At 48.6% G+C, this 21,516-nt stretch overlaps 1 protein-coding gene across 2 annotated transcripts in view; it reads right to left on the minus strand.

The window, feature by feature from the left end:
- Nucleotides 1-3,101: 3,101 nt before the first annotated feature.
- The window catches only part of SETD2 (SET domain containing 2, histone lysine methyltransferase), an 85,691-nt gene continuing 67,276 nt past the window's right edge, over nucleotides 3,102-21,516 (minus strand). For both annotated transcript variants that reach the window (XM_048510882.1, XM_048510881.1), the window contains 6 exons: nucleotides 19,765-19,899; nucleotides 18,627-18,766; nucleotides 12,989-13,100; nucleotides 8,143-8,223; nucleotides 6,824-6,925; nucleotides 3,102-3,941 (listed from right to left, as the gene is read on the minus strand). In XM_048510882.1, coding sequence (XP_048366839.1) covers nucleotides 3,780-3,941; nucleotides 6,824-6,925; nucleotides 8,143-8,223; nucleotides 12,989-13,100; nucleotides 18,627-18,766; nucleotides 19,765-19,899 — 732 coding nt within the window. In that variant the 3' untranslated portion in view covers nucleotides 3,102-3,779. The remainder of the gene's footprint in view (nucleotides 3,942-6,823; nucleotides 6,926-8,142; nucleotides 8,224-12,988; nucleotides 13,101-18,626; nucleotides 18,767-19,764; nucleotides 19,900-21,516) is intronic.

Here is a 21,516-nt window from a genome sequence, read left to right on the forward strand (position 1 = left end):
AGTGAGAAGGGAAAGTTTAGTGGTGTGTGTGTGTGTGTATATATGTGTATATATATGTGTGTGTGTGTGTATATATATGTGTGTATATATATATATGTGTGTGTGTGTGTGCGTGTATATATATATATATATACACACATATGTGTATGTATGTATACATATATATATATATACATGTGTATGTATGTATATGTGTGTGTGTGTGAATATGAGAGACCCCCTTACTTCTGCAGGAGTCGATCACATACCCAGCAGCTGTGCAAAGGTATACATCGGAACTACAAAACACACCATTCAGAATTGTATTAAGGAGCATGAAAGACACTGTCAGCTTAACCATCCTGAAAAATCTGCAGTAGCAGAACATGCTCTAAACAAAACTGGACATAACGTTTTATTTTGAAAACGCACTGGAAATTCTGGACAACTTCGAGGAAGGTTACTATGTGTCAAAAGGCTGACACAGGGAGGCCATTGAAATCCACAAACCTACCAAGAAAACTTCAGAAGAAGGAAGGGACTCTGAGAATTAACAAAACTTGGCTACCAGTATTTAAAAACTCCAGAATCAAAGGCCAAAGGCTTGCTAGGTTCATGGACTACTGCTCAGAGGATTATCAGCTGCCCTCTCCCCTCCTTGGAAGAACTCTATAATTGTATTGTCGAAGGCTTTCACGGCCGGAATCACTGGGGGGCTGTGTGGTTTCCGGGCTGTATGGCCGTGTTCTAGCAGCATTTTCTCCTGACGTTTCGCCTGCATCTGTGGCTGGCAGATCCTCTGAAGATGCCAGCCACACAGATGCGCTTAAACGTCAGGCGTCTTTAATGCTATGAACTCGCATGGTTGCAACCAGAAACCCTTTTCTTAAACACCATAATTCTGCACCAGAAGCCTAAAAAAAGCCCAAAATATTCTGAGAGACCCGTCTCATCCAGCACACTCTCTTTTTGAACTGTTACCATCCGGCAGACGATACAAAACTAGGACAAGAGGAAGCAGAGACAGAAAGTCTACTCTAGAGCTGTGGCTATGCTGAACTCCGCGGCTTCGTGTTGATGTGTTTGGGGCTGTGTAGGGATGGGGGGAGGAAGGGGAAAGTGAGGATGGGGTATGAGTCTGGAATTGTGTGCATCGAGGAATGCTGCTGTGAATTTCATTGTGCGTGCACAATGACAATAAAATGCTTATGCTTATGGACAATGGACTCTGCCCAGACACAGGGTTTGCATTCACTAAGAGTGTTGCTGCTGCAGGGAATGCAAATGTGAATCACTACCTGGACTGGAAAACCCCACCTGCAATACAATGCAGTCAACCACACCTTTGCATAGCAAGCTCCACCCATACACTTACTGACTGGTTCCTCACCCTGGGACATGGACAATATACACCCCACTAAACATTCCCTTCTCACTGGACACAGTAACAGACTTCTCTCTGATACACCTCTGAAGATGCCAGCCACAGATGCAGGCAAAAAGTTAGGAGCAAGAACTACCAGACCACGGCCACGCAGCCCTGAAACCCCACAACAGTCCGTGTTCTCAAGTCACTAGAAAAAGCACATTGTAAATGTCGGGCTACTTTTATCTCTTTTCTCCACGGAGCTCAGGGGAGGAGAATCATGGCTCTCCCCCCTCCATTTAACCCTCACAACAACCCGGCAAAGCAGGCCAAGCAAAGAAGGAATGAAAGATCAAGTCACCCATTGAGCTCCATGTCCCTGTTGGAGAATTACAGTCACAGGGAGAGGGTCTTCCTGACGGCCCCATCGAAGAAGAAGAGTTTGGATTTCTATCCCCCCTTTCTCTCCTGCAGGAGACTCAAAGGGGCTGACAATCTCCTTGCCCTTCCCCCTCTAAGCAAACACCCCTGGCAATTCAGGAATTGGAGACTGAGAGCTCCAGCTGTGAAACTAGCCCAGGTGCTGAGCTGGCGTGTGTGGGAGTGCACAGGCTAATCTGAATTCCCCAGAGAAGCCTCCACAGCTCAGGCGGCAGAGCTGGGAATCAAACCCGGTTCCTCCATATTGGATACACCAGCTCTTAACCTCCTACGCCACTGCTCGACCACGATGATTCTTTGGTGGGTACACAAGAGAGGAGAGAGGGCCTTTTCAGTGGCGGCCCCACTGCTCACTTCCATTCATCAGGAGGCATCTGAAGACTGTTATATATACGGCTACATTTAATCAAAGCAGCCCTGAATTTCGACATTACATTTTGGTTAAATCATCAATTTTGGTTTTATGTTTTTAATGTTTTTATGTACTTTCATTAATACAGCAGGCCACCTTGAGTTCTATACGAAAAAAGGAGGATACTGTTTTTAAATAAAAATCAACCACTAAATAATTCCATAACCAGTTTTCCTTCTTTCCAGCTCGGATCAGTACATTTCTTTCCCAGTGGCAAAAGTCGCCTCGGCAGCCAAGAAAAGACGGGTCAAAGCAGCCTCCGAAGGCTGAATTATTTTAAACCGTATGTCGTGTTTTTAAATGTTTTATAAAAAGTTTTAACAGTACAATGCTCTTGCTTTCCCCCCAGTTGGCTATGTCCTTCTGTGTCCACTGATCGGAACGGCCTTTAGCTTCATACAATAAATGTTTCCCTCGTTTGCTTCGCACTGGGGGAAAGAAAATATATGGGAGTCAAACCACAGGGGGAGAATCTTTTCCGTAATATGAGGTGCTGACTAGACCGGCAGTGGTGGCGAACCTTTGGCACTCCAGATGTTATGGACTACAATTCCCATCAGCCCCTACAATTGGCCATGTTGGCAGGGGCTGATGGGAATTGTAGTCCATAACATCTGGAGTGCCAAAGGTTCGCCACCACGGGAGCATAGATTGGACCCAGGAACACACCCGGATGTGTGGCTCCACAACACAATTCTGCGCCTTTAAAGAAAGAAGCTGATTACACCGTTTGGGATTCTTTGACACAATCACGATGAGCAGAAATGGGAGCTAGAAGCCTTTTCCTCCTGCTCTTGCCCTAAACTTTTTTCCCCTGCTTTTCGGCCCTGAAACTTTTTATGGTCCGCAGTAACATAACAGCGATTACTTTCTCACATTCCAGGTGCAAATTTATACCGTGGCATTCTTTCATTTGCCATTTTATTTAATTTTTTAATTTTTTTCTTTTACATAAAAACTTCAGTAAAAATTGGATAAAGTAAATGATTTTAAGCAGTAAAATCAATCTTATCAACAAAGCACGTGGCCTGCCAGGAACCCGGAGGCGGCCATTTCTGCCAATATTTACATGATAACAGATTCAACCTTGCAGAGAACGAAAAGAAGAACCCTTCAAAACTATTCTTACAAAGTGTTCCCATGATATCAACACATGGAGGGAGGGGGAGGGAGGGAGGGAAAGGGGAGGGGAGGAAAGAGAAAAACCTCAATATATTCACATATACGTTAAAATATAATACAGATCTCGAGCGGGAAGATGGGGCGCGCTCATGGGGCGTTGCGTGGAACAGCACCGTCGCCAGACCAGAGGTTTTGCACGGAGGGCACACACAAAGCGGGGGGCAGCTACGGCTGGATGGCAGGCAGATGTCATTTGCTCGTTCGTTCCGCAGCTGCAATCTGTGCTCCGAAAGGGCGACTCGGAAAGGGAGCCGCACGTGCCACGCGATTCACGGGGTGGCTTGCCAAGAGCACCCCGCTCCCCCCTAGAGAAGGCCAGGAATCCTGCCCAAAACAAGGATCCTGAGGCCAGGCGGCTTCGAGCTCTGAAGAGGGACGCGGCCCTTCTGCCCCCGGCGACTACTCTAAGTCCGTGTCCTCTTTGGGTTTGTAAATCCCCCCAAATTTCTGCATATATTTCTTGATGTACTCTTTCGTCTTGTGCTTCACGTTCTCGTTGCATTCCAGGTCCTCGGGGTTTTTGCAGTATTTCAGCTCTTTGTTCATCACTCCGTGGGTCAGCTGGGAAGGGGGAAAGAATACGGAGAGGCAGAGGTTAAGAGGCACCCTGACCAAGCTGGCACTAGACGTCCTGTCGCAGTGAGCTGCAGAGATTGGTCATGTTGGTGGACAGGGAAACAGAGCCGAGACCTCGCCCTCTTAGCTGGACAATGAGGAAGGAGAACAAAGCATTCCCAAGGGAGGGGGCAGAAGTTAAGGACAGGGCACAGCGAGTTATCCCAAGGGATGGCTCTACACTGCTGTTCCACTGTGCACCACAGACATGAAGAAGAAAAGCAGGCAAGCTTCAGAATAGACAACTTTCCATCGTCAGGATCCCAATGAGAAGAAGAAGAGGAAGAATAAGAGTTTGGATTTCTATCCCCCCTTTCTCTCCTGCAGGAGACTCAAAGGGGCTGACAATCTCCTTGCCCTTCCCCCCTCACAACAAACACCCTGTGAGGTGGGTGGGGCTGAGAGAGCTCCGAGAAGCTGTGACTAGCCCAAGGTCACCCAGCTGGCGTGTGTGGGAGTGTACAGGCTAATCTGAATTCCCCAGATAATCCTCCACAGCTCAGGCGGCAGAGCTGGGAATCAAACCCGGTTCTTCCAGATTAGATACACGAGCTCTTAACCTCCTACGCCACTGCTGCTCCTGAGCAGCAATCTGAAGAAATGGGGGGTGTCCCCCCCCAACTGCGACAATGGAGCAGATCCTTCTCTGCAGTGGCGCCGGCCTTAAGATTGCCTCCCCTGGCTTCCATTAACAAGGCAATTTGTTTTGTTTACAAAAGGAGCCATGTTGCTTTCAGGTATAATATTTATCACATATTTTGCGCTGGTCACATTCAGCCTGCCGTAATTCCGGTTTTTGATGTTACCTGGGTTAGTGGCATTTAGATTTCTTTTTAAATTTCCAGTTTGGGAAAAAGCAAAAGGTTTGTTTGTTTTTGTTTTTTTAAAAAACCACTTGGCCTTGATGACTTCTTGGCAGCAGACCCACTCCATGGTGGGGCAGCAAGAGGGCCTCAGAATCATAGAGCTGGAAGAGATCCCAAAGGCCATCCAGACCAACCCCCTGCCATGCAGGAACACACAATCAAAGCACTCCTGACAGGTGGCCACCCAGCCTCTGTTTAAAAACCTCCAAAGAAGGAGACTCCACCAATCTCTGAGGCAGTGCATTCCACTGTCAAACAGCCCTGACTGTCAGGAAGTTCTTCCTAATGTTTAGGGGGAATCTATTTTCCTGCACCTTAAATCCATCACTCCTTGTCCTAGTCTCTGGAACAACAAAAAAGAAACTTGTCCCTCTTCAACATGATATCCCTTCGAAATATTTAAACATGGCTACCATGTCACCCCTAAATCTTCTCTCCTCCTGCTCCTTCTTCCCAGCTGCCTAAAGTGCTCCTTATAGGGCAGTGGTGGCAAACCTATGGCACGGGTGCCAGAGGTGGCACTCAGGGCCCGCTCTGTGGGCACGCGCAAACAGAGTCGCACCCCCCCACACACACATCTAGGCTGGCCATTGGGCTTGATTATTAGCATTAAACCTAAGACCTAGTTTGGGGGAAGCAGTGTAGGTCACCCTGTTAAGCGCTGTTAAACCCCACTGATTTTCAAGCGAAGAACTAAAGCGCGATCCTTTACCCGGGAGTAAGCTCGGTTGCTGGCAATGGGGCGTACTTCTGAGTAAACCCTCCTAGGGTCGTGATTCACCCATTGGAAGAGTGGCACGGTTGCTTCAAAGCAAAGCCACCGACTGCCACCAAGCTTACTCCCGAGTAACGCACGCCTCGGAGCCAACTGTTTTTTCTAAACTAAAATGTCAGTATTCAGGTTAAATTGCCGTGTTGGCACTTTGCGATAAATAAGTGGGTTTTGGGTTGCAGTTTGGGCACTCGGTCTCAAAAAGGTTCGCCATCACTGTCATAGGGCAGCGATGGCGAACCTTTTTGAGACCGAGTGCAGCCCAAATTGCAACCAAAAACCCACTTAGGTTTAATGCTAATAATCAAGCCCAAAAAGCCACTTAGGTTTAATGCTAATAATCAAGCCCAGTGGCCCAGGCTAGTCTAGATTGGGGGGGGGGGGGCACTCTGTTTGCGCGTGCCCACAGAGAGGGCTCTGAGTGCCACCTCTAGCACCCGTGCCAGAGGTTCGCCATCACTGTCATAGGGCATGTGGCTATGTAGTATGTGGTAGAACCACTGATGGACCACGAGACACCAGCAGCTGCCCATTGGGCTTCCAGACAATCCTGAGCTCGGGAGTTAGGAGGACAGGCAACATGTGCTGCTCAAGCCGAGAGCAGCGTTGAGCGATGGAGGGACGGGAGGGGGCCTCCGTGCTGAAGAGGAAACCTGGCGCGACTTCAAAGGCAGCCCTTCATCCCCAAATGGTGCTGCTGGCACGTGCGCGACTCACGCACACCCCCCCCCCCCACTTCCACCCTCGAAATTCAAAGAGGCAGGAAGCACCTTTCCCTCTCCCTGGTCCTCGCACATAAGGCAAACACACACACACGCTCCCCTGCTCCTCTTTGTGTTCACACTGGCCTCTGGAGCCAACCCTGTTGATAACGACTGCCAGGCACTCTCCAGAGCCATCTGGTCTCGCAAGCGTGATGAGCAGCAGTCTGGCCCCGGCAGGATGGCCCATGCTGGACCAAGCTCAACATATTTTGGAAGATAAACAGGGTTGGTCTGGGAGGGGAGGCCACTGAGGAAGTCTAGGCTAGAGCAGTCTCATCAGATAAGCAATTTTCACCACCAGCCACCCCGATGGCTGTCAAACGGAGTAGTAGGATGGAGTCTTCTAAATATGTTAAGTCAAACAAAGAGTGCGTGCGGAACACGAACATACCCGCCCCGCCCTGCCCCGCCCCGCCCGCAGGGTACCTTGCGCGCCAGGTGTTTGAAGTCTTCAGTTGTGGTTATCCGGCCAACTTTGCAGTCTGGCTTCCGATAGGGATTCAAGCATTGCACGATGAACTGAGACATCTGGCAGGAAAGGGAAGGAGGGGTGTGAAGCAGAGATTCTGAAAGGGCCTGCCCATTGTCTCCCAATCGAGCATGAAAGGGGAGGCTGCATAAATGATGGGAGAGCATATGGAGAAAAGAGCCCTGCTGGATCAAACCAACGAGGGTCCATCTAGTCCAGAGGTCTGCAACCTGCGGCACTCCAGATGTTCATGGACTACAAACCCCATCAGCCCCTCATGCTGGCAGGGGCTGGTGGGAATTGTAGTCCATGAACATCTGGAGAGCCACAGGTTGCAGACCCTTGATCTAGTCCAGTATCCTGTCTCGCACTGTGGCCAACCAGTTCTTCTGGTGGGCCCACAACAAGGCACAGAGGCCAAGGCCTCCTCTTGATGAGAACATCAGCACAGCCCTGCTGGGTAAGACCAGTGAAGATCATCTAGTCTGGAATCCTGGCTCTGATTTTCAGAGGTTTACTGCCACTGAATGTGGAGGTTCCAACGGGAAAACCCTGCTGGATCAGACCAGGGAGGGTCCAACTAGTCCAGTATCCCGTCTCACACTGTGGTCAACCAGGTCCTCTGGAGGTCCAACGGCAGGGCATAGAGGTCGAAGCCTTCCCCTGATGAAAACCTCAGAAGGGACCTGCTGGATCAGACCAATGAGGGTCCATCTAGCCTGGAATCCTGGCTTTGGTTTTCAAAGGTTTAGTGCCATTGAATGTGGAGGTTCGCTTCCAGCACCAAGGCTAATGGCCACTGATAAACCTCTCCTACATGAAATCTGTCTAATCCCCCTTTAACGCTATCTGTGCCTGTGGCAATCACTACAACCCCTGGCAGCTGGTTCCACATTTTAAACACTTGTGTAAAGTATTTGCTTTTGTCCATCCTGAACCCACTGCCCACCAACTACCCTGGATGCCCTCAAGTTTTGGTATTCCAGGAGAGGGGGGGAAAGTCCTCATGCACCCCCACTCCAGAATTTCACTGAGGAAGCTGCTTTGCTCTCAGCCTTCGATGTTGGATGTCTCCAGAATATTCATTCACTGTTCCTTGGTGTCAGGCCCCAATGACCTTGGAGGTCAACCATGATGAAGACCACAAATAATACCCACCTGACGGCCTGCTGCACCAGCGCTGCAGAAGGGGCGGAACTGGCCCCCAGCACCTTAAGGATCCCTCCCACCCAAAGCTGGACAAGATTTAAGGAAGCTGGTAGGTAGATGGAATTACCTCCTTCCGGAATACTTCCTTGCTCTTCTTTGCCAGCTCACTGGAAGTGTCTGCTTCTGCCGTTTTGGGCTTTTTGGAAGACTAAAGAAAGAAAGAGAGAGTGGTTATTTTTATGAGTGTCCTTTTTCATTACACAGAACAAAGAGTACACAAAAACAACCTGTCCTGTGTTTCTTCCTAACAGTCCAGAACATAGGTGTCAAACTCACGGCCCTCCAGATGTTATGGACTACAGTTCCCTACATGCACTACATCGTGCTGGCAGGGGATGATGGGAACTGTAGTCCATAACATCTGGAGGGCTGCGAGTTTGACACCTGTGGTCCAGAACTACAGCTCATCTCTATTCCCGGCAGGGAAACAGAGAGAACTTTATGGAAGCTTGTCCTGGGAATATAGAGACCGTGTGGTTCAGTAGTTAAGAGCACTGAACTAGTATCTGGAGGACTACGGTTCAAATCCCTGCTCTGCCATAGAAGCTTGCCAGGTGACCTTGGGACAGTTATACTCTCCCAGCCTAGCCTACCTCATGGGGTGGTTGTGAGAATAAAATGAAGGACAATGAAAATAACGTTAGCTGCTCAGAGTCCTCACTGGGAAGAACGGAAGGTCATGAAAGAATTAAACAAACCAACTGAGAAAGTTCTGGTTGTGGTGGGTTTTCCGGGCTGTGTGGCCATGGTCAGGTAGATCTTGTTCCTAACGTTTCGCCTGCATCTGTGGCTGACATCTTCAGAGGTGTATCACAGAGGGAAGTCTGTTACACACTGTGTCCAGTTAACAGATTTCCTTCTGTGATACACCTCTGAAGATGCCAGCCACAGATGCAGGCGAGACGTTAGGAACAAGTTCTACCAGACCACGGCCACACAGCCTGGAAAACCCACAAGAACTAGTTGAATCCGGCCGTGAAAGCCTTCGACAATACATTGAGAAAGTTCTGTCTCTGGTCTTACACAAATCAGAAGTTAAACTTTAAACTTTGTATTAACCGCTGTTTTAATGGGGATTTAGTAAATTATTTATATTGGAATTTAATTGTTTAGTTTTTGTATTTAATTGTATTATGATTTAACTTGTTGTATACTGCCCAGAGCCCTTCGGAGATGGGGCGGTATATAAAACTAAACAATCAATCAATCAATAATAAATAAATAAGTGTCACTGTGTTATGTTTAGGAAGACCACGCTCTGTGCATTTGATAAGACTCACGTTTAAGTTCATTATCAACAGCTCAACGCCAGAAAGAACACAAACCTCTTTATGGAGAAATGTGGATTTACCACCTCTGGGATATACTTTGGGTGTTATCATGCTTTTACAGCAGATATCACCTACATCCAAGTGACAAAAGGAATTATTTAACGCGAAGCTGGTGAACACCGACACACAGCATTTGAGAAACAACAATTCAGTTAGAGTCAACCACATTCACGCATCAGAGTGTCCATAATCTTATGGAAACATTCCAAAAGCAGCCTAGAAGCCAGGAGTGGACAAGGAGTATATTTGTTTGTACAGGTTCAGTTGAACCGCAGGGAACCCAAATGCCAATCCCGATAGGTGGCCTTGAAACAGATGGACAAACCCCAATGAGCTCTTGTCAAAATCAGCCCATTTAACTTCAGGGGGCACACCTGTTGGAAGCTGACAACTGCACGGGATCCAACTGCATCATAAGCACGTTATTCCTGAATGTTATCTCTAAGATCACAGGCTGCTTTAAATATGACCTGTCAGGCATAGAATTTCAGAAATAAAACCCCAGTCCCAGAAATTCAGCAGAGTGATACTCAAAGGAGAATCCCAAGAGCGATACTCGAAGGAAGCCCTCGTGTTATTCAACGGAGCTTACTTAAAGGAACGTTCCTGTCAGATTGTAGACTGTGTTTACAGTCCAAAGTTTGTGGGTGATTCTGACCAGGCAAAACATAATGGGTAAAGGGGTGAGAAAAATGTGTTATGGGGGAGAAGTTCCCATAGATGGGTCTGCAACCCGCGGCTCTGGAGCCGCATGCGGCTCTTTCAGCCTTATACTGCGGCTCCGTGTGGCCTGGAGGTTGGAGGGTAGCGTGGACGTGTCCCTCCAGCCCGACAGAGCAGCGCTGGAAGGAAAGGTGAGTGGAGGGGCCGAACCAGAGGCGGTTCCATGCGGCTCGGTAGATCTTTGGGGCCATTGAAAATGGGTCCAAATGGCTCTTTGGGTGAAAAAGGTTGCCAACCCCTGCAATGGAACTTGCCCCATAGAACTTGCCCCCCCCCCCAACACTTCTAACCCATTTTATTTTGCTGAACCCGGGTTAAAAGAAAGTAGCTAAATTAGTGATTTCCCCCCTTTAACCTGGGTTTCACACGCTTCTGTGCAAACTATGGCAAGCAGCAAGCGTTCTATTACCCTCCCTTTTGTCCACCATTATGGTGGATTCTGTAGGCAGCTGCCATTAGAGTGGATTCTCTAGGCAACTGTGTTGGTATGTTTGTTGGGTGGGGGGATTCTCAGATTTCGTGTTTCCTGTGCTAAACATCCCACATCCTGTTCCCAGGCTCCCAGCGATCCCGGAGGGCCCCTGCAGCACCTGCCGGACGGAAGGACAGGCAATATGGCTTCATTTGACCCGTTTGTTTTGTCCGTGCAGAAGGGACCTGTGAGAGAGTCACAGATTTCAAGTTTCGGGGGGCTGCAGAATAGGGAGGGAGAGAACTACCCCTCCAGTGTGAATGGAACCGGCTTCTGCTCTTTTGGATCCCAGGAGCTGAATACAGGATGCACAGAAGAGATGTCAAGACTGGTCCAAGCACTTTTCAGGCCCTGCCAGACTGATTGTGCCAGACTACTGGGTGCTGCTGCTCTGCATGATCCCCAGAGTCTCTTTAATGCCTGCCCGTTCTGGGAATCAAGACAGGCAATGTGCCACGGCTGATGGGAGACCTCTTCATGCTCTTCTGTCTAAGCTACTCTGTCATCCCCTTGATAGGTCTACAGGGCTCTGGGGTGAGGAAGAAGCAGCTGGCAGAGAATAAATGAGCCCAGAAAAGGACGACTCCAGCAATTAAAGATCCCTCCTGGACACTTTCAAACAGCTGGGAACTCAAGGCGTGGGCATTCCAGAGGCAGCTGAGATGGAAGCTGATCCACCCGAGACACGCCCAGCCCTCCACGGTTACACTTCTAAGGTCAAGAGGCAGAAGCTGCAGCCCACAGTCAAAGCAGCTCAAAGTAAAGATGATTTAAATCTCTACTTGATAATGTTGTAGAGCAGTGGTGGCGAACCTATGGCACGGGTGCCAGAGGTGGCACTCAGAGCCCTCTCTGTGGGCACTCGTGCACAGAGTTCATCATGTGGGAGGGGGGTGGAAAATCACCCCCCCACACACTCACACACATATATCTAGGCTGGCCTGGGCATGATCCTTTACATGGGAGTAAACTCGGTTGCTGGCAATGGGGCTTGCTTCTGAGTAAATCCTTCTAGGATTGTGATTCACCCATTTGAAGCATTGCACGGTTGCTTCACGAAGCTTGCTCCTGAGTAACGCGTGCCTCGGAGCCAACCATTTTTTCTAAACTAAAACCTCAATATTTAGGTTAAATTGCCGTGTTGGCACTTTGCGACAAATAAGTGGGTTTGGGGTTGCAATTTGGGCACTCGGTCTCGAAAAGGTTCGCCATCACTGTTGTAGAGGAACTCTTCACAGAAACTTTTTATGTATGTATGTATGTATGTATGTATGTATGTATGTATGTATGTATGTATGTATGTATGTATGTATGTATGTATGTATGTATGTATGTATGGGTTTTATATACAGCCCAACCCCCGGAGGGCTCTGGGCGGTGCACAACACAATTTCCTCTTACCACCCATACAAACAAAAAACCCATTAAATTAGAATTAAAACACAGCAATAAAATTAACAAAGATGGCGTCACACAGTAAAACCCAATTAAAACCCTCCCCAAAGAGGGGGAAAGCAGGACGAAAAAGTGGGTCCCATAGATGGCAAAAGGGAACTCCAAACCGGAGGAATAAAAAGGGGCACTCAATCAGCGACTGGGCACTCCAAAGGCCCGGTGGAACAACTCAGTCTTACAGGCCCTGCGGAATTCACCAAGATCCCGCAGGGCCCGGACACCTGGAGGGAGAGTGTTCCACCAGGCAGGGGCCAGGGCTGAAAAGGCCCTGGCCCGAGTGGAGGCCAGCCACATCATTGAGGGGTCAGGAACAACCAGCAAATTGGCCTCTTAAACTTAAAGGAAGCCTAGATTTCCTCTGGAGTTAGAAAACTGTCCTGCAGTCATTTTAGTACGACTTCACTCTCTCTAGCCAGATACAGAAGGGACGGGAGTAAAATCCTGAGCACAACCCTCTCCTTTGATCTCAGTGATCCAGGGCTGGTCACAACAGAAGGAATGACTCCAAACAAGGAGCAGGAAACCATACCTCCCCCCCGCCCCCAAAATACAACCCAGGAATTCTGTTTTCTCATTCTTAGAAAATTTTAAAGCTAAAAAGAAGCTCAAAAAAGCTCAAAACCTTATTTTAAAGAAATATTGATATTTGCACCAAGGCTTCTTGATCTTTGGAGAACAAGACAGTAGTTTTCTAGAGCATCTCTGGATCCAATTCCTTGTATTGGGCGGGTGGTTCTTGGTAGCGATAGATCTGAACAGATGAATAGTCCCAACTTTGTTGCCTCTTTAAAGGGTATTATTTGTTACGTCTTTGGGAGATAAAAATCACCTGCCCCCAGATGGGTGACTGAGCAGGGACCTTAGTGGCAAACTAGCCAGGTGAGGAACACATGCAGGTGGGAAACCTTCACACACTAATGACACAAACTAACCTTCATGGGATTTTCGTCATACGTTGGGGTCCCCAGATCCATTTCTGCTTCGTGTTCCAGGCTGGCGTCGTCCCCTGGGCTGTCCCAATTCGGCGGGTCCCACTGGGTTTGCCTGCAGGAAGAAATCCATGTCGTGTCAGAGAAAAGCCACCTCTGAGCTCAGAGAGGACAGCTTCCCACATGCCAAGAAATCTGGAGAGGATTTTCTGCCAATGCACTTTTCCTCTCCAGAAGTCGCTTGTAGGACAAGGTGGGTTTCCCTTGGAAGCATGAACGCGGGCGCTTGATGCTGACTTCAGGGACTCCTGAGTTTTTATCGCTTTCACCCCACGTTGCGCTTACTGCGAATAAGCTCCACTGACCTTACTAGCAGTTATTGTTGAATCTCTGGCCCACCAATTACTACACTGTCTCAGATTCAAGGAAATCAGATCCAAGTATGTGAATCTTACTCCTTTACATTTACCCCATCTCCCCGATTTAATTAGATTACACTACTTGTTGGACAACCCTGATCCTTCTCTCTGTATGGTAGTGGCAGACTTTCTCCTGGAAATTACTAAACGCCAGTAGATTTCCTTCGACCTGTATTGTATATGCTTTTTAATCTGTTTTTATTACTGTTGTACTGTTGTCTATGGCAATAAAGGCTTGCTTCTTCATGTAAGCGAGTTCAGGATAGAGACCCCTGCTCTTTAAGTGTTGTGTAGGAAATGAATCCTTTTTAAAAAATGCTTTAAAGCTCTAATATGCAATACTAAGCAAACTACACACATGTATTTTGTGCAATCCTAACCAAACTACACACATGTAATTTTCTTGCCTCAAGGTCCTGAGTATCAGGTGTGTGTGTGTGTGGCAGCAGGGGACATTGGGCCTATTCACAGAGACCGGTATAGTTGCTTAATGTGTAATATATTTTTTCTTGGTGTAGGAAAGTAGTCAATTTCTTTGTTTTAACTGCATTTGTTAAGAAATAAGGATCAAGTAATCTGGAAATCATCTAATTTTTGAACAAATCTTAAATATGGAGCATATGGGCAGTCAAATGTTGGGGGGGGGGAGAGAAAATCCCCCTCTGGAGGCAGTGCGGACTTCAGCTGGCAGATTTGCCCTCTTCGGGGCACTTATGCTGGCAGAGGGGCAAACCCACTGGCACTGGGCCACTGCAGAGCACTGGGACACCTGGCTACAGCACCCAGCTCTGTGCCAATGTTCCCACACTGCAGCCAGCTGCGTTTATTTATTTATTTATTTATTAAACATATAGGCCGCCTGTTCCCCGAAGGGCTCGAGGCGGCTCACAAAATGGCTGTTCTCCAAACAGCAACTCAAAACAACATAAAACTTAAACCTATTAAACCCGTTAAAACTTGAGCAGCAGTTGCTCACAACAAATATAAATTAAAAAAGCAAGGTTGTTTAGCAAGAGTTGGTTAAAAACAGGCGCCCGATCTAAAGGCCAAAAAGAAGAAAGAAGGGAGGGAACAGGCAGGGCCCATGATGGAACTAACAACAGGCCCAACCAAGATGACAAGAGATGGAAACTGGCAGCCTCAATTTCAGTTTCTATTTCAATGGGGGGCAGTAAAGCCGCGGCCGGCCCCTCCGAAAGCCCGGTGGAATAGCTCTGTCTTGCAGGGCCTGCGGAACTCACCAAGGTCCCGCAGGGCCCGGACAGGTGGAGGTACAGCATTCCACCAGGAAGGGGCCAGAGCCGTAAAGGCCCTGGCCCGGGTTGAGGCCAGCTGCATTGTCGTGGGGCTAGGGTTTACATGGTGGGAGCCTTCCGGGGGGTGGGGGATCTTAGTTGGCCTCCAGAGCCTGCTCAACCCCAGACCATAGTTTTCAAAAATCATGGTGTACCTCTATTCTGGTCTATGGGGGATTCAGAGGTGAGGGGTTGTTTTTGCTCTTTGAGGCTCCCCGTGCAGCAGGAAAGCCCCGTGGAGTGGGCGGAATAGACCCGACATGTCGTCGTCCCCGCCTGCTCGACAGATCTGGATCGAGCTGCAAGAAACGTACGACGCGGACAAGTACCTCTTTTGTCCTGATGAGGTATTCGAATTGGTAAAATAAAATAAAAATGGAAACGGGCACATGAAAATGTCATTTTTTCTGTTTAAACCCTCTACATTAAAACAGTAATAGATCCAACATACTTCAGAGTATATTACCATCAAAAATCTGAAGGAGACAGAAGTGTGTCAAAGGCCCCTTCCGCACACGCAAAATAATGCATTTTCAAACCACTTTCACAACTGTTTGCAAGTGGATTTTGCTATTCTGCACAGCTTCAAAGAGCACTGAAAGCAGTTTGAAAGTGCATTATTCTGCATGTGCGGAATGAGCCAAAGACTGAATGATTTGAATGGCAACCATAAAAACCTGATGGTTTGCAAGTATTGTGAAACAATTTCAGAGGGTGGACCTGTTAGTCTGAAGGTCTGACGAAGGGAGCATTGACTCTCGAAGGGTCAGACCCGGAAAATCCTGTTGGACTCTAAAGGGCTGCTGCACTCGAGTTCTTCTGAGAAAAACAGCTAGATTCACATCTAGTAGCCCCTTAGGGACCAGCAACGGGAGCACTTATAGTTTGGTAGTACAATGCTGGCTATTCAGGTAGGAAGTTTGAGTTGGAAGAGACCCCAAGGGCCATCAGGTCCAACCCCCTTGGCAGCTGATCTTTTCCCCAGCTTTAAGGTGTGCCTGTCTTAACAATGGGGCTAAATAAACTCCATTATCATCCTTTCTTCTGCCACCTCCCCTCCTCCTAGAATAGAAATCACAGAGTCACAGAACTGGAAGAGACCACAAGGGCCACCCAGTCCAACTTCCTGTCATGCAGGCACGCATAATCAAAGCACTCCTGACAGATGGCCATCCAGCCTCTCTTTAAAAACCTCTAAGGGGAGGAGACTCTACCATCCTCTGAGGCAGCATATTCCACTGACGGTCAGGAAGTTCTTTCTAAAGTTTAGGTGGAATCTCTTTTCCTGCACCTTGAACCCATTACTCCTGGTCCTAGTCTCTGAGGCAGCAGAAAACAAGGCTGCTCCCTCTTCGAGATGACATCCCTTCAAACATCTACAGCAGTGTTCCCCAACCTTTTCAAGGTCATGGTACCCTTGACCTCACTCTTCATATCTCATGGTACCCCTGCCATCCCCCCCACCTTCCCCTCCCAGGGTGAAGGGAAGCACTGGGGTGGGGGGGGGGGGGAAGTGGCTGCTGACCTTGCGGCAGGCCCTGCCCCCTGGGCCAGCTCCATGACCTTGTTGGCGCCGGTGGGACACCACAAAAACGAGGGGGGCCGGTAGTGTTTCTGCGGTACCCCTGGGACACGCTCACGGCACCCCAGGGTACCACGGAACCCTGGTTGAGAATGGCTGGTCTACAGGGCTCTCGTGTCACTTTCTCTTCACCAAACCCGACCTGCCCAGCTCCCTGAGTCTCTCCTTGTAGGGCACGGTTCGGCCCCTGGGCATCTCCCGCTAAAAACGATGGCAGGGCCACTGGGGCTGTCCATCACTCATCAAGCTGAGGTCCACAGCAGACAATACTGGCCCACAGGGAAGGACCGTCGGACTTTCTCGGGGGCAGCTTGATGCATGTTAACCAAGTCACGGCGCATCTGTTTCAAATACGTCTCGAGCCCCTCAGACAGAAGCACCTTAAATTTATATAGCCGCCACCCAGAGCTCTAAAAGCCAGCGAACCCCACACTTCTCGTAACATGCACATCTAATGTTCCCTTAATTAGTACCAGCTCTGGGGGGAAGAAGTGGCCGGGAGAACAAAGGAGACGTCTCCAAGGGGACTGGCCATAAAGCTTGTGGCTGCTTGTTAATGTGCCATTACAAAGAGGCCTGTGAACGCGGCAGTGAGAAAAGTTTCCATTCCAAACGAGCAGCACTTAACTGCTGGGCTCCAAGGTAACCAAGTCCACATGGGGAGTTACCAGGATCAAAGCGTGGAGGACCTTGGGGGGCGGGGGGGCATGTCCCAATGCCAGCTTCTGTCCCTGTTGCTCGGCACTTGTGTGCTGAACCGGAAGCGCGAGAAGCAGAACAGGTCGGGCCTCTTTGGACTCCCACCGAAAAGATTCCTCTGGTCTGACCGTCACTGATAAGGAGGGACCAGCTTGGGACAAAATCACAGGAGAACAGGGGAATGGAGGGCCCACCAGGTTGGAGAGCAGCCGTAACTTAGCCTGCTTTGCATTCGGAAGCTCCCGGAATTCACTGCCTCGGAGAGTGGCGCAGTCTCCATCTTTGGAGATTTTTAAAGAGAGGCTGGATGGGCACCTGTCAGGAGTGCTTTGATTGTGTGCTCCTGTATTGCAGGGGATTGCTGGCCCTTGGCGTCTCTTCCAACTCTATGATTCTATGGTGTTAAGACTGATTCTGGGTGTTCAATGCTGGGGTCTCTGTGTTCTACACTATGTTCCTTTCCCTCCAGTCTGCTTGGTACTCAGATAACAGGGGCAACTCTGGTCTGGGCCAGATGGTTTGCTATCATTTCATTTCATTTTAACCTTTAATGGCATATAAATTATTAGTATGTTTCCATTTAAAAGAGAAAACTTTTAAAACATTTAAATACGGGTGTTTAAAATGCTTTCCAAGAATTTAGCCGCTGCCAAGGTGATCGATGGATTGCAGTCACTTAGCAGAAAGCGGGTGGTCTGGAACTTGGGAGTGCTGAAGTCTTGGAAGCAACAAAGGGTGAATTAAAATCATGCGCAGGTTACTGTGAAGACAGCATTCCAGAAGAATATGAGTTATGGTTTCTATAGATCCACATCCGAAACGGCATAGTCTCTGATGTTTAGGGATCTGGAGGTATCTCCCTGAGGTTTCCGCTGATGGGAAAATATTGAGGCGTGCTAGCATGAATGCACAACGTTGGTTAATGGATAACAGAGATGAGAGATATTTAGCTCTTGCTCTGGAGCTTGGTTGTATTCCGAGGGGGCGAGGAGAGCATACAGCCGCCTTTGTTGGATAGAAACGATGAGGTTTGCTATCTCCCGTCCAGCCTTGGGGATTACTTTTGCTTTCCCACACTTTCCCGCTTTCGCATTACGTGGGAAGGGGCAGGTTGGGGGGTTGGACTCCGAGGGGTTGTACTGTGGGGGATTTGAATGTTGGATCAGAACCGGCCTTTTCAAAGCCAGGCACTTTGTCGTCCAACTCAATAAAGGCTTCAGATTCAAGAAATCCACGGCTGGTCGTTGAGTGGATTCACAGCTCTGACACTGGGTTAACTCACAGAAACATTTTGGGAAGATCCTTTTGCCACCAGAGACCCTGGGCAAGAGGACTTGAGGGGGAGAGAGAAGGGTCCTTGCTGCTAGCCCCCTCCCCCCATTTCTCCTTCTGCTCTGGCTCAATTTGCCTCCTGCCCTTCTACCCCATCTGCACTTCTTCCTCTCTGGTACCCGAATCAGTGCCCCCCACCCAGACCTATCACTCAGAACACCCTCTCGTTTCCCACCCCCCTGGGCCAGCTCTCCTCCCCTCGTTCGTTTTCCCACCCCCGGTTGTCCATGAAGCTTAGATCCCCTCTTAGCTCAAGTTTATGTGCACCCACCACCTCTCCAATCCCCAGGAGACACAGCCGAGAGACCCTCTACCTTGTGGCCACATGATAATAATAGATCTTCCCCTCTGGATCGCGAGCTGTTTTCCAGTTTGGAGGGAGGACGATGGTCTTGGGTTTCGGAGGAGAGGGCGGAGGCAGGTCCAGGAGGTTGTTGGTCACCACAAGCTCTGGCTGAAAGCCGCAAGATGATAAAAGAGAACACACAACACATTAGTTCGCAGCAGGGGTCCCCAAGAGAGATCTGTTCTGAAAAAAGAGGCACCATTTTAACAGAGCCAAAAAGGAAAAGCCGAAAAAGCCTTCTTTTCCCCCCGGATGTTTTCTGGCTTTTTCAAGTCTATTATCACTGCAGAGCTCAGGGCTGGGTGCGGTTTTTTGAAGCACCAAATTTGAGATGGAGCTATAGGTGGCTAATTCCAGTAGCTCATGAATAAATCGGTTTTCCGACACATATGTCAGTTCCGTGACTTCCCTGACTTTCTCTTATATCAAGCTTGCCCACTTGCCAAGCCTTTGCCCCCCAAGATTCAGACGGGAAAGGTGCAGAAATTTTTGAACTGCCCTTGTCTGCCCCAGCATGGGCATAAGTGCAGTGGGACGGATAGTGGGACAGCCCCGCAGGCTCAAGCTCTTGAGGATACTTTTATTTTTATTATTATTTTTATTATTTTTATTTTTATTATTATTATTATTATTAGATTTAATATACCGCCCTATCCCCAAAGGGCTCAGGGCGGTGTACAGTATAAAATATCACATATAAAAGCATACCCTGTTTCCCCGAATATAAGACATCCCCTAAAAATAAGACATAGTGGAGGTTTTGCTGAAGTGCGAAATATAAGGCATCCCCCGAAAGTAAGACATAGCAAAGTTTTTGTTTGGAAGCATGCCCGACGAACAGAAAAAAGAAAAATAAGACATCCCCTGAAAATAAGACATAGCGCATCTTTGGGAGCAAAAATTAATATGAGACACTGTCTTATATTCGGGGAAACACGGTACATACAATTTAAAACAATTATGGCCTAAAACAATTATGTCCCAAAAACAGTGTCCCACTTTCCAACTCAAGTGGCTTTTGAAGCTCAGTGATATTCTTCAACCATCGAAAAGGGAAGATTTCTGACCCGACCGCACTCAGCGGGAGCCAGGTGTGTTGCTCTTACCTGCTGTATGGGCGGAGGCTGTCCTGCTGCTACGATGGTCGTCACCGCTGTGGTGGGCTGCACCACGACACTCTGGGGGTGGGCAGCATAAATCTGTTGCCCCTGGATATACTGAAGGCCTGGCTGGGCATAACTCTGGAAGAAAACCAAAGGAGACTGGCAGGTCATTTGAGAAGCTTCACCTGCCTGAGAACAAAGATGGAGAGGAGGCCGCTTGCTCTCCACGGCAGGATTCCTGTTAACCACTGGAAACCAAACGCCACCAGCATCCCTTCTTCCCACTGGACACCCTGGGTGAAGTAGCTCCTCCCATCCACTCTAAGAGGAAAGGGCCGAAACGTTTAATCTGCTCCTAGGACAGGGGCTGAAACACAGCGGAGGAATCCAGCCGTGTGGGAGCAAAGTTCCAGGTCCAGGCTCTGTCATCACCAGTTAGTCTTCTCTGCAGTGTTGAGAACAACCCCTGCCAAGAATGCTGGCAGGACAGACGGCCCTGGGCTAGCTGCGCCAGTAGGCTCACTGCTTATCAGGCAAGTACATCTAATTCAGAGGTGTCCAACCCTGGCACTTCAGATGTTCATATGGACGTATGGCCCTGGGCTAGCTGCTGCAGTCACTGCTTATCAGGCCTTCAGAGGTGTCTAACTCCCTACATTAAAGTTCATGGATTACAATTCCCATCAGCCTCCCTGCTGGCATGGCCAATTGGCTGATAAGCAGGCCATGGGAATTGTAGTCCATGAACATCTGAAGCGCCAGAGTTGGACACCCCTGATCTAATTCATAGGGAGGAAAGTGCCTTCCTGTTTCAATAGCTAAATTTGAACTAAATTTGAGCGTCTTAAGAGACAAACAAGATTTTCAGGATATCAGCATCCTGAGTTAAAGCTCCAATCTTGAGTTATCTTGTTGGCCTGAATGTAGCTCTACTACTGAAGACCAAGATGGCTACCCTCCGAAATGATCCCAATTTTAAGGGGAAGAACAAGGGGTTTTTTTTTGGGGGGGGGGGGTAGGAAGGATTCAGAAGATAACTAAAAGCAACCTCGAACTCAGCACTGCAAAGTCCAAAAACCTAACTATTACCGGTTGAAAAAGAACCAAGAGGGCCATGCAAACCGTCACCTCCCAAGGGCAAACACGCCCATGACCCAAACACACCACCAAAGTCACCAGAATGACCTGGTCTCTGATGGGTGAACCCATCCGGACATCCTCCAATCTTGGAGAACACAATCAGTGAATGAGAATGTCCAACATCTGTATTCCACTGTGACGGTGAATGGGAAAAAAACCCCAAGCATCCTCCCAAATACTTCTGCGGCTGGATTTTATTGACGCAAGTGGGAAAGGAATGGCTGCTCTGTTGCGTCTTTTCGGGTTGTCTCCTAACAGAGAAAGAAGCAATATCTTGCAGGCGAGGCCAGGATGCCCAGGCCAGACAAACCTTTCCAACGCCCACCTTCAACAGGTTGCTCCTGGTCCCGGTCTCTGGAGCAGCAGGAAACAAGATTGCTCCCTCTTCAACAAACCATCCCTGACCTTCTAATTAAGGAAGCCCTCGCTAGCCTCCAAGTAAAGGTGCTGGCTCGGAAGCCATTTCTGACGGTTCTTATCTAACCTTTTCTTCAGGTAGGCCAGGGGTCTGCAACCTGCGGCTCTCCAGATGTTCATGAACTACAATTCCCATCAGCCCCTGCCATCATGGCCAATTGGGACTCATGGGAATTGTAGTCCATGAACATCTGGAGA

The sequence above is a fragment of the Sphaerodactylus townsendi genome, linkage group LG11 (genome assembly GCF_021028975.2).
Source record: "Sphaerodactylus townsendi isolate TG3544 linkage group LG11, MPM_Stown_v2.3, whole genome shotgun sequence".
Lineage (NCBI taxonomy): Eukaryota > Metazoa > Chordata > Lepidosauria > Squamata > Sphaerodactylidae > Sphaerodactylus > Sphaerodactylus townsendi.